Raw genomic sequence first — 13,532 nt, 5'->3', positions numbered from 1 at the left:
AAAATGTAGCAAATTGCGTATAATCTCCTCTGAACTTTTTTATTTCTATTTGCGGAAGTCGAATGTTAGGAGTTAAGGAATGAGGAAAGCAAGAAGCAAGACTCTGCTTGCGTGTCAAAACAGATTGCGTCGATTCATTCAAAGATTTTTCATTTGGATCAAATAATTGAGTATAAATAGTTTTGACAGAAAAATAATCATTTTGAAATTCACGTTTTATTGCTTCTTCTGAATCGAGATCAGTATCTTCACCTTGTAACAAGATTGAAGTTACAGTTTGGTGTTGTTTATTAAACTCTTCGCGAACATCATCTATCTCGGTAAAACGAATTCTAAACGAGGTTCTGAGATTAGAATCTGTTGTTGCTTTATTGGCCAAATCCAATAGTGAAGCTAATTCACCTATACACGATGTTCTCGCGAACTTAGCTCTCTTCAGTTTGAAATCCGTCATGTTTCTGTTCGATATTCACAGTAAGAACCAAAATATAATGAAATGTATAGAAAATTAATTCAAGGTAAGTCCAAAAGCAATCAATAATTTTCAAATGTGTGTGCATAAACGATTTCTAGACGACGGAAAATGAAAGGAATGAAGATAGGTACATATGACGTTACTCGTCACCAGATGCGAGATTATAACTATGAACTATGAAATAAAAGGCACAAAAAATGTTTATGACAGCGATAAATGGGAAATGAAAACAAATTAATAAACCAAAATTATGCAAAATTCAAAATCCGGCCCGAAGGACCAATGTTACGTCCGATAGCTCAGTATTGTTTGAGAGAAAAATGGACTGTATATCTGCGTGCGTTTGTAGTTGGATAGTTGGAGCGACAGCGAAATATTTGATAATAATGCAAATAATAATTGCGGTCAACAATGATGACTTACCAAATGGGGCTTCAGGTTGAAGAACAAATGGTCTCTGGTACAAATCCCAGCTCTTCACAGGGCCCTTGGTGCGGGTTATCAGCTCCAACTTTCTGGGTTTAAAGCGGTGTAGAAAAAACACTAACAAAGGCGTAGGCGAAAAGACAAAGCGATGAATAAAGCGGGTATTTCAAAAGCGTTAAAAAATCAAGAAAAAAAATGCGAAAAGTCAATTAATATTTAGAAATGTCAAGCACAATTTTTGGGCGAACTAGCGAAGTCAATCATTCAAAACTATATATTCATATGTCTCTTGCGTTCTGGGCAGAGCCATCAGTGTTGACATCGTTTACGCGCAATCCTATGATACTTCGCGGTCGCTCGAACTTCATAACTGTTTCTTGCACAAACAGAATGTGTATGCTATGTTTATTGTTGCTATGTGGAGCTTTATGAGAAGCCGCCACAAATGCTTTTGTTACCTAACAGAACTTTAACAACCTTAAGACCTGGGTTTTCGTTAACATTACGCGATACATCAGCAGCAATATTCCCTGTTGTTCTTGATTGACTCATGCAGTTTCGATTCTTCACATCACTAACCTTTCCCAACAGCTCAAATTTTTCCACCAGTTTCACAATTGCCGGCCTAGAAGGTGCTTCACGATGACCCAAAACTGATTTAGTTTTGCGAACTGTGTATTTTCCCCATTTTTGTAGTGAATTATAACGATTTCAATGAGTTGTTGAAGCGTGTATCGTTTCAATTTTAATATTGGTGTAATGTTCACTTGACAAAAGATGGTAGCTTCGAAAGTCATAGCTGCCCAGATAGCAGGCTATTCAAAATGAAACATCTTGTTGAAAAACCCTTTACTATTGTTGAAGTATCATTTATGTTCTTCAAAATTAAAACCCTAACATTTCTCGCTAGGGATTGCTTTATTCTGTTCTGAAAGATGAAATTTATAGATTTACTTGTTCTCTTTTCACTATTTAAAATAATGTTTTGTTTTAATATCAAAACAATAAATATCAGTACTCATCTTGTTAATGATCTGTTGAAGTTTTTTTCATTCAGTGATAAGAATGCGATTTAGAAATCAGTATTGAATTCAGCTACATTCTATACAAGGTGTCCCGGGAAGAATGCGACAAACGAATAACATGAATTAAGGTCATCATGGAGGACCCTTATCAAGATGTTTCAATCGCCTGAGTGCCTTCGTCGGGGATATACAGGGTGATGTTCATCTTATGAGTGCAATTTCACTGTTGAATAACTCTTTAACTAATCTACCGAATAATTTTAAATTTTGAAGTTTTGTCATCCTTTCCTACCGCCTTCCTTCAATATTTCTGAATTCGAGTAAATCAGATCCGAACTAGGAAAATTTCGGACTTTTCCTATTTTCGTGAATATTGGATCACCCTGTACGTGAACATTATGATTTTTTCCGTTTTCGGAACCACAAAGAATCAATTCATTATAAAAATTCTAAATCTCTGCTTGGCAGGGTCATACAGGGTGATCAATAAACATTTCCTTATGAGTGAAATTTTTTTAGTTCAATAACTCTTCAACAAATCCACAGAATAATTTCAATTTTTAAAGATTTGTCGCCCTTTACTATCGCCTTCCTTCAATATTTCTGAAATCGAATAAATCAGATCCGGACTAACAAAATTTTAGACTTTTTCTATTTTCGTGAATATTGGATCACTCTGTACGTCAATATCATAATTTTTTTCGTTTTCGTAACCACAACGAATTAATTCATAATCAACATTCTAAAACTCAGCTAGGCACCGTCATACAGGGTGACCAATAAACATTCCCTCATGAAAGAAATACAACCGATTCAACCGAATACGATAGCGAAATCTGTGAAACAACTATATCGTATCAACTTGCTCAAAAATGTATTAAAATGAAGGAATATCATTTTGAACAATATTTGCTGAACTGAAAATATTTTATTTTTGATTCATTGTTCACAAGATCAAATATTTCAATTTTTTTGCTGTTTTCGTTCTATTCTTTACCCAGTTTGTTGATTAAAAGTTTTCTTAAATAATTTGAGGAAAATTCTGGTGAGACATTCGTGAAGGGTGAAACAACTTCAATTTTTGAGATAATTCTACAGATAAATTCAAGATATCTTGAACTATGAAATTTCTTTCATGAAGAAATGTTTATTGATCACCCTGAATGATGGCGCCAAGCAGAGATTTGAAATTTTAATTATGAATTAATTCTTTGTGGTTCCGAAAACGGAAAAAATCATAATGTTCACGTACAGGGTGATCCAATATTCACGAAAATAGGAAAAGTCCGAAATTTTCCTAGTTCGGATCTGATTTACTCGAATTCAGAAATATTGAAGGAAGGCGGTAGGAAAGGATGACAAAACTTCAAAATTTAAAATTATTCGGTAGATTAGTTAAAGAGTTATTCAACAGTGAAATTTCACTCATAAGATGAACATCACCCTGTATATGCCAAACGAAGGCACTCAGGCGATTGAAACCTCTTGATACGGGTCCTCCAGGATGACTTTAATTTTTAATTCATGGTATTCGTTTGTCGCATTCTTCCCGGGACACCCTGTATACAGTATAGCTCCACTTATCAAAATTCCAATTAAATTCTTTTTAGATCCAAGCAGCAGATCCTGTTCAAACTGCCGAAAAAGTGAGTTGAAATAATTGTCCTATCTGGAAATATTCGATTATCGATTCATTTTCAGGGGAAAATGTTTGGTGCTATCAGGAAGATATTCTCTCCTAAACCAAAGAAAAGTGTAAGTTTTTTCAATATTAATTTTTTTCCAATTCATTTCAATGAACACTAATGACTAAGACTCTTATAGTTCCTACTATTCACTTATCGTTATCGAATTGGTTGAAATATATACTAACACTGTATTTGTTGCAAATGAATATAATTTCTGAATAATAATCACAAGTTGAACTCCAATCGATTAGTAGGAAACTTTAAGTGTTGATATGCTCTCAATAAGAATAGTAACTCATGTGGAATCTCGTTATTTATTCAATATAAACTGAACCCTAACACGAAATTATTAATTTAGTAATTTCTAAATAAATGCTAGTACATTCTTCTCCTATAATTAGCTTGGGAAATGTGAAAAATATAATTATTATTATTATTATTACAATGATGTACGTACCCTTGAGATATAAACGAAAATTCTACACGATCGCTAAAAAAACGAGTATTTGAATAAAACGGATGAGGGCAAAATCAAAGATACCTTTCATTCGATACAAGAAAGTTTGATCGAATATAACCCTTCTCTGCTCTGGAGTATCCATTCTATTAACTCTCAACCATGCACCATAAGGACCATCTACGTGCCAATTCTCGAATCTGTAGTACAAGACTCTAGTGAATTTCTTTTGTAATCCTTCGATCCAATTAATATACTGGTAATTGAACGGATTCCAAATCGGGGTTGCTTATTCCACCTTACTGAGAACCAGTAAAAAATAAAGAACTTTCAAGGTTTCCTCACCCTGAACGCACGCGAAATTCTCAGCATTGAACCGAGCATTCTGGAACCTCTGTTAACAACCTCATCTATGTGATGTTCCAATGATGACTTTGAATCCAGTTATATTCCCAGGTCCTTAAGGAGGATTATCACCACTTGGTTTTCCGCGTATCAGTCAAATATTATGTACCCATTTATTTCCACTCTGGAGCTTTTACGATGACCGAACTTCATACGTTGTACGAAGTTGTACGTTCACTTCATCTTTCATCTCTTTACGAAGCATATAAGTAGAGGACAGCACAGTACGATGACCGGTTATCTTTTTCACAAAATTATAGTTTCACCTCTTTTGTAACGATTTTTTTGTAGTTTTTTCTTTCAAGAATAACCGAAAAAAATTTCAGTACTTTGTGCAAAAAACAAAATGTCCAAAATTTGTTTTTCATTTGCAAATTAAAAATATTGTCATTCTACAATATAGATTATTGTTCAAAGATATTATGTGCAAACATCATAAAAACCTAGTACTGCTCATACTATTTTTAGAGTCAGACTATATTATGTGTTTGCACTTGTCAATATTTTAAGAACAAAAGGGGCAGGTTGCAACATTCATAAAATCTGTCCAAATGGTCCAGAAACTTCCGGGAGTCATTTGAATTTCTCAATGTGAAATACATTTTAATGTCATCCGCGTAAAGTTCGAATTTTATGTGAAGAAAACATCTGCAGATATCATTGATATTTAAAAGGAAAGAGAATGGTTCTAAATGAGAAACTTGAGTCACTCTCAATTCAACTTTGTTATCGGACGAAAGAGCATAATTCATAATGACGAATTGAAATCTATCGCACAGGTATGTCTCAACCCAACACAACAGTCACTTTGTCAATTGAAGCGAACAAAATAAAAAGTCAGTTACTATAGACTCGAACAACTTCCGAAAGTAATTCACACTATTAAACTATTAACCTATGGGTCGATAGTTTGAATAGTAGACATTTCAGGAAGTTTCCACTCTCTAGGGAAGATACCATTGAATTATAAATTATAAATTGAAAATATGAAGTGAAGAGATGAAATGGCATAAAACCTAATGAATATTGGAGGTATCAAGTCTGTACCTGGACCTTCATTCATTTTATTTAGGTTTGGTCTGAACTGATGTTGTTAATGTGAAAATATGTGGAATTTCTCACATTTTCAACATCAATTCTTCAGGTAACGGGCCTAAAGAGATCCTCGAAAACATCAATGAAGAATGTGCCAAATGCATCTACAACATTCTAATTGCTACTGTGTTCGATATTGTCACCGATCTAGGTACATTTACTCCTTTACGTTTTTGGTTTACCGGTGATATTATTTTCAAAACGTGAAGTATCAATTATGTAGTTTCTGTGAATCCATTCTTGACATACTTGAATAAACGAGAAAATTTGTGATAATATACTTGAACTCTTGGATTAAAGATTAGGTTTTGCACATTTTTCCAACAAATTTAAATATTTCCAATCGAGAACTGATATGGATATATCGTATTCTCTGCAATTCAAGATTAAATATTTGGAACATTATGAAAAGTTTCAACATTCACATCAACATTTTCACTACTTAACAATCAACCCCACTAACTATTTCACTGCCGAACTCCTCCAGAAAATCTTCAGTGACAAATGTTGGCAATGAAAGCTCGGAGACGATGTTCAGGCTGATGACGAAACTATATCCAATAGACTGTAACAGCTTCGAAGTACGCCACGTAATCGTTGGAGGATGTACCCGGCCGAATATAACATAAACCAAGAAATAGGCTCATCGTTTCAGTCATCTAGTGTGGAATAAAGAGAGATTGAAACTGACTCATAATGTAGATGCTTTGCCACTCCAATGAAATATTTTGTGTTGCTGATTTTTCAGATCTGTCTTTCGGGTGGACATTGTGATTATTGCAGATTAATTCGACTCTTTTTTTATTGAGGGTTTGAACCATGTCTCTGTTAGATAAATAAGTTCAGCAGAGCTATTCCAGAAGAAATTCAGTTGGCTTAGTCCTTGAACCTCGACAATTTCAGTAATAACTATTAAGAGATAACATACAAAAAGGCATAAAAACAAATAAATAAACCATTATATGGAGTAAGCGAAGAACCCCAGATCGTGGAACGTCGAGAATGAATAAACGATAACGGTGAAGATACTCGAAAATATAAATTAAGAATTATAAAGCTCATAAGTGGCGGAGAAATTTCAACAAGCTTAAAAATCATGAAGTGCTATTAGACAGAATTCCACCTATGATAAATAATATCAATTTCATTCATTTGCTCCATGATCACCACTTTTTTAGTGAATTACTTGATACATATTTTTACGCTCTTCATCAAAGAAATAACGCGTTCGGATCGTTTAATTTTTCCATGAACAGCAGCTTTTTATGAAAATACCGAATTGTTATTATACGCCTTTTTTCAGGGTAAAAGAAGAAAATCAGACGAACGACGGATTCTCCCAGTAAGTTCTCCTGAAGCGACTTTCAGACCATCAGTATTTAAGTTGATATATTTCATGCTCCATTTATTATACAACCATGAGAATATTGCTCGGCCAACACACGATATGCTTCAAACAATTTTTTTGCATGGAATCGAATGTGAAACGATCATGGTAAATTTAGACGATGATTCATTATTTGCCAAAGCTCTATAGTTCATTATTTTCTTCTTCAATGCAAAATATCCCAAAACGTCATCGATTTATTATCTGTCGATAGATGTTGGACAATAATTTGTTGTCCTTCGCTCCCTATAGAACTTTATTTTCAGTCTTCTTACTCTATTACCCAATGAGAAGTACTGATGTATGGATGCGCAACGCACTCTGATTATTCGAAAGAGCTGAAATCCCTATGAAACCTTTGTTTAAAATTTATGCGTACCCAATGAGAAAAACTTATCGTTTGCAGACCCATTGTATAGGACTTTATTTCTAATGATCCGAGGAATCTGTCATATTCGTTTGTACCTCCAATTTAGGAACACCCTTTATAGTCAATTCAAAACTGATGTATTCACAAATAAATTGCAAAATGAAACATATTAAATTGTAAAACACAGAACAAAACATTTTTCCATGTGAATAACTCAGTTCAGTTTTTTGATAACTGCAGTTTTAAAATACCACTGGATTCTACGTGAAAAAGTGCCTGTATAATGTTTCAATTTCAGAGCTCATCAGTATTAACGGAGATATAATTTTTTTTCGATATAGCCATTTTTAAAATTATCGCTTATAACTCGAAAACAAAAGAAGGTATCCAAAAATGAATACTACTCCTGTAAGTTCCCCAGAAAAAGAGAGCGAGAATTGGGTATCAGATTTTGTCTATCTCCTCTTATTTAAAAGTTGTAAGTAGTGCTAAAACATCGAAATTAGCCCACCCTCTACATACTGTCAATGTTTTGGTGAAATATCTTTTCTTGACATTAATACTGATCGTCTGAAGGTCGCTGAGATTCGTCTGAATATTTCTTGAATTATTTTGGTGCTAATCGAATTTATTTTATTAGAGAGTTGCAAGGCGAGGACCTAACGACGCAGTAAGTTTTCTATATAAAAAATTAAATTTCAAAATTGTAGACATAATATGCAAATACATAAAACCTCGAGAAAAGCACTAACTCTGCGTGATCAGCAAATATGGGTTCCTTCAATATGAGCTTTCTTATATTGTCATTTGAATCAACTTGTATCATACTTAAATAGGCGTTCAACTTTGCTTCCGCCGTTTTTTTCCTAAATTCGAGGTTTTATTGTGAAAAACTGGTTATACATTTATGAATCAAAGTATGGTCCGTCGCTGGCCACTACTTTTTCGCATCTTTCGGGCAGCGTACGAAACCCGCGTTGAAAAACTGGTCATCTTTTGAAGCGAACCATGAATTCATCAAATTTTTTACTTCTTCATAATAAGGCCAAAAGTGCTGGTCAGCCAGGCCGTGTGCCGTTGATCGAAACAAGTGATAGTCCGAAGGAGAAACGTCTGGAGAATACGGCGGATGGGGTAGGACTTTCAACGTTTCCAAGAATGTCTTGATCACTTTCGCAGCATGGGGTCGGGCATTGTCATACTGTAAAGTCATTTCATCATGTCTCTCGTTATATTGTGACCACCAAATACTGAGAACGACCTTGGAACTGTGAATATTTGGTTTGGCCGTCCATGTGGAAGCATGACCGGGATATCCCCATGATTATAGGAATGAACCCATTTTTCTTCTCCAGTCTCAATGCGATGCAGAAATCCTTTCCGTCAACATCTCTCGGCTTCATTTCGTACGGCACCCAATTTCCTTGTTTCTGAATCATTCTCATGAGTTTCAGGCATTTTAAAATGGCTTATTGCGCCACACCCAGTGATCCTGCGAATTTTTGTTGCATTTGACACGAGTGTTGATCAAGTAATGCCCGCAATTCTACATCTTCGAAAACCTTCTCTCTTCCACCGCCATGCTGATCTTCGAAGTCAAAATAACCGTTCTTGAAGCGTTGAAACCAATCTCGGCACATTCTTTCACCATAGTGTTTGAGAGCATTCGATGAGCCTCAGCCGCAGATTTCTTCATATTAACGCAGAAAATTAAAACCGCAAATGACGAGCATTTGGCTCGTTCTGATATGTTTGATCCAGAACAACTATCATACAGACACAAATCGACCAATATTTGGATGGCGTTATGTTTACAAATATCTAAGCTAATTGTATAAAATCCACGATCTATTTATTTCAACTACCACTTACTGCTACAGCTACAACCATCTATTGCAAAACAGCGGAACGGAAGCAAAGATGTACACCTAATATAATTCCTACCAGAACTGAACCAAACTGTGCAAGAAAACTTTGGATCATTAGTATATTTAGAGAGAGTAGCACAAAACATTTATCAAGATCAAGTTGAAGCTGTGTTTGGTGCACATGGTTGGAACCTCGATGACAGAGTATAATTATATTGGGCTTGTATACTTTTTGAACAAAAACTAGACAGGGAATTAGTACTTTTTGCTTGCCGCCATCACGTTTATAAACTGGTTTTGAAAAATGTATTCGAAACTAAAATCCCCCAAATCATAAATAGCCCTAATATATAAATGAGCAACAAATTAGGAGACAACTGGAAAATCAATAATCCTGCTGGCATCGTAACAAACAATGTGTGATATCGTCACACATTTTTGGAATACAAAAAAGGGAGTATTGTTGACATATTATAATCAAGAGCTGCAGAAACCCATGGTACTGATTACTGGGATCAGCTATTTTTTCCTGAAAATGCGTTTGACGCGAACTCAATTTTAAATTAGCGCCATGATGTCTGTTTATCTATTTATTGAATCATGGCTTGGATGTCTGGCTGTGAGGGCACTGAATCGAAATGTATGCCTTTTAAAGAAGGATTATGAAACTGATGACCTAGTGATCACCAATGCAGTTGGATAAACCTGCTCAGGAAGTTTAGTCAACATCTTTGCTACTTGTCAGAAGAAATCATCATTTTATGAATCTCGGATTATATACAAGGGTTATAAAGTAGTGAACTTCCAAGGAGAAAGATTATACGTTCTTTTGTATTTTAGTACCTTAGTTTATTTCTTCTGAAAATCAACTTAACATAAATCTTATTACTCCAAGTTAGTGCTTTTTTCGAATCTTTTACAAAAATTTAGAAACTTTCAAATGGAGAATGCTCATTTTTTTATTGAGTTCTATGTTATGTTATTGTTTTTAACACTATTCAACATTTTATATTCGAATTTCAGATAGAGTATATAGAATACGTATCAGATGAAAGATCTGTAAGTTGATTTCGAATATTTTAAAAACTTTCATTCTATACCTCGATCATAAAATTTATGAGATATATGAAGCTCTACATATGGATGTCCATCGAAAATAATTTATTACTTTCATTATTTTCAGTCACAAGAATATGACACTGCTGTTGTGTCCCCGAATCCAGTAAGTATTTATCAGAATCAAATCAGCATTCAAAATATTAAAAATATTTTCAGTTTAATCACGAAGTTAGTTTCGACAGTTAGAATCGATTTTTGTACACCTTTATGTCCTTTATGACCATTTAACACCTTCAATGTGTCATACTTAATCAAGAATGCCTAGTCGAAAACTCTGTTTATTGAAGCCGTGAAATTAATTTCGTCTATCTATAACGTTGGTACTCATGCGTACACCGAAACTCATTTCAAGTAAATGTTTGAACTTCAATAAACAGAGTTTTCGACCAGGCATTCTTGATTAAGTATGACACATTGAAGGTGATAAATGGTCAGAAAAAAACAAAGTTCAACCCATAGAACATAGTAGACGATACTGGCTAAATCCATCTTCAACGTAGAGATACCTTCTGGATAGTGTGTCATTGAATTGACATTTGCATACACAAAAAAATAGAAAAACTTTAGCTATCACTAAGGAATAATTCTTTTAGCTGCAAAATAGCGAGAAACTATTGAAATACAATGTTCCCTGGTTCAAAAGTTATGATTATATTACATTTGTAGCTTTTATCGCTAGGTATATTTATTTTGAACACTCTATAACATGGGAACAAGCGTTGATCAGAGTCTTCGGACCTGATATCTTATTGGGGATATGAAAGTATAAAAAAACAATACAAATTGAAATGAAGTGGTTTTTAATACATTCAGGAGCCTGATCCTTTGTCAACTGAACTTGAATAAATCATACTGGGTTATTTTAACTAACATCACAATATCAATTAAGAATAGATGACAGTTGTTAAGCCCACCATTTTTTCAGATATTTGATTTACTTTTTAAAATTTTATAATTCTTTTCAGGAAGTCCAAGAAGTTGCTTCAGGTGTAAGTTACAAATAATAATTATACTTATTTTTGGTACAGAAGCTAAAATTTTGAAGTACCAATTATCCTAACACTGTCTCAGAGAAACCAACAACTCAGTTGAATGTGAAAAAGAATCGAAGATAAGTATCGAACTATCGAGGATATTATTCTTTTGGAATACCTCTCTTAGTTCACCTTCCTTCACTGTAGGTATCGTGATTGAATAATTGGCAATGAGTTGGTAAGACTATAAGTTAGTAACCTCGTCTATGTAGCTACTGTTGGATAATTATATTATGCCAGACGTATTGAGAAAATGAATCGCAATGCATGCAATTTATATTCTGCAGAAATTCAAAGATCCTTATCTTACCATTATTTCACACCTTCTATCAAGAATCGATTTTGTAATTCGATAAATACTACATGAGCATGATGATCGCATCGAAATACAATGTTGCATACGAATAAAATGGTTCTACATTTCAAAGACGGTTCCTAATCGTCGATAGTGTGTTCAATTTCAGTGTAATAAATAATATCCTTTTTCTGACGATGATTTTTTTTTAGGTTGAGTTTGGAGCTACATGTATAGGTTTTCATTCAGTAAGTTTTTTCAAAATTTTGGGGTTGATGTTTATTTCCAACGTACATGTGTTCGTTGAAGGTTCACCCTTACTTAGTGTGATTATCACGAGAATCATCGAAACTGGATGACATATTTTCGAGATTTTTTCTTGACGAATCTAAAATTAAAATGAAGAAGTTGATGTTTATAATTATTTTCAGTTAAGATCTATATTTAGACATGTTACAACTTGTCTAAATATCGCTAGTATCAGTATAAAATCGCTAGTTGTTCAGCATAAGATTGAGATTTGAATCTCAATCTTATGCTGAACAACTAGCTATTTTGTATTCGAAATCGTTTGTTATTTTCTACAGGCACTGTTGATTCATTATTCAAAAGGATTAACCTTTGAAAAAGGTAGAGAAAACAATTAAACCCCTCCTCCTGAAAATTTCAATATTGAAATGTAACTATGGAATTCAAAAAATGATTAAAAAATACGTTCATTCGCCATTCATAGCATTTCTCGGAAGCTGTGAGAGCTATTTTCATGAAATATAGTATGATAATCGGTCATTGCTCTGCATTTTTTCTCGAAGCTTGAGAAGACAAAACATGAATTTCCAAAGGAAATAATCAAGTAATCAAGAAAAATTCAAATAATTCCTGTGAAACTTGGTAATACATAAAAATGAAACTGGAAACGTCTATTTCCACGATGCTACTGAATGTAACATGTTTTGATATAGAATCCTTGCTTGATAGTTTTTGCATTATGATTTTTTTATTTTTCCTTGCGATTGTAACATTACAGTTATTCAATATAAGTGAGAACATCAATTCAATTTGATCATAAATCAAAATCTAGAAATGAAAAACTTGTTCCGTTTTCTGATTTTGATTTGTCTTCAAGATCCTCTCACTAAAAAATAATTTTGCACACAATGTATACTCGTAGATAACAGCTAAATGTGCGAGAAGCTGAAATGATCTTTTCCTCTGAAGTTTGAAAAGAATACTACTTTCCGAATTTTCAAAGCAAAAAATAAAAATGTTCTAACATACAAACTTTAACAATGGAGTCCAACTGTTTTAGTTCGAGTAGGGTATTAATATCACTAACATTTTAAGAGAGTTGAGAATAGTAATCCAATATATTCGTGAGTAGAATGATTTCTGTGGTTATATCTGAATTGAAAAACATTTTTTTGAATGGTTAATGTTGTGTATCACTTATCTTTAATTTTTGCAGATTTTAATTTTTGTCGAACAATGTTATCAAATTGATTTGAATTAAGAAATACTTTTTACGTTATTCTGTCGATGATCACATAAATATGTACAATCGAAGTTATTTTAATGGTGGATCACTAATTCAACAATATTCGACCACTGAAATAGAGAAAATAGAAATGGCAATGCATACGGAATAAGAAAGCGAAGTTTGAAATGAAAAAACTTTGTAATCGATTGATAAGACTGCATTTGATTTCCTCCTCGAAAACAATTCAGATGAATCGTTGAAAAAATAATACTAATTGAAAAAATGAAAAAGATATTTACGCAGTAGATTATTCAAAATCCAAAGATTCAAATCCACTCGAATGGTGGGCAAATACTGAAAACAAGTACTCCAAAAATTGCCTGAACTAGTTAAAAGTTTCTATGTAACTGT

The 13,532-nt window shown here is 33.6% G+C and overlaps 1 protein-coding gene across 6 annotated transcripts in view; it reads left to right on the top strand.

The window, feature by feature from the left end:
- LOC123678795 (growth factor receptor-bound protein 10-like) overlaps nucleotides 1–13,532 on the top strand; it is a 453,358-nt gene that overhangs the window by 340,578 nt on the left and 99,248 nt on the right. For 4 of the 6 annotated variants that reach the window (XR_006747290.1, XR_006747291.1, XM_045616020.1 and 1 more), the window contains exons 18-25: nucleotides 3,537–3,572; nucleotides 3,628–3,681; nucleotides 6,875–6,913; nucleotides 7,969–7,998; nucleotides 10,220–10,255; nucleotides 10,380–10,418; nucleotides 11,281–11,304; nucleotides 11,857–11,892. Coding sequence is in view for 3 of the 6 variants with exons in the window: in XM_045616020.1 (XP_045471976.1) it covers nucleotides 3,537–3,572; nucleotides 3,628–3,681; nucleotides 6,875–6,913; nucleotides 7,969–7,998; nucleotides 10,220–10,255; nucleotides 10,380–10,418; nucleotides 11,281–11,304; nucleotides 11,857–11,892 (294 nt within the window). In the remaining 3 variants the exon portion in view is untranslated. The remainder of the gene's footprint in view (nucleotides 1–3,536; nucleotides 3,573–3,627; nucleotides 3,682–6,874; nucleotides 6,914–7,968; nucleotides 7,999–10,219; nucleotides 10,256–10,379; nucleotides 10,419–11,280; nucleotides 11,305–11,856; nucleotides 11,893–13,532) is intronic. The other 2 variants (XR_006747292.1, XM_045616021.1) reach the window with 1 other exon arrangement.

This window comes from Harmonia axyridis, chromosome 4, assembly GCF_914767665.1.
Source record: "Harmonia axyridis chromosome 4, icHarAxyr1.1, whole genome shotgun sequence".
Classification (NCBI taxonomy): domain Eukaryota; kingdom Metazoa; phylum Arthropoda; class Insecta; order Coleoptera; family Coccinellidae; genus Harmonia; species Harmonia axyridis.
The sequence above is the reverse complement of the archived record's forward strand: the minus strand, read 5'-3'. Positions and strand labels throughout refer to the sequence as shown.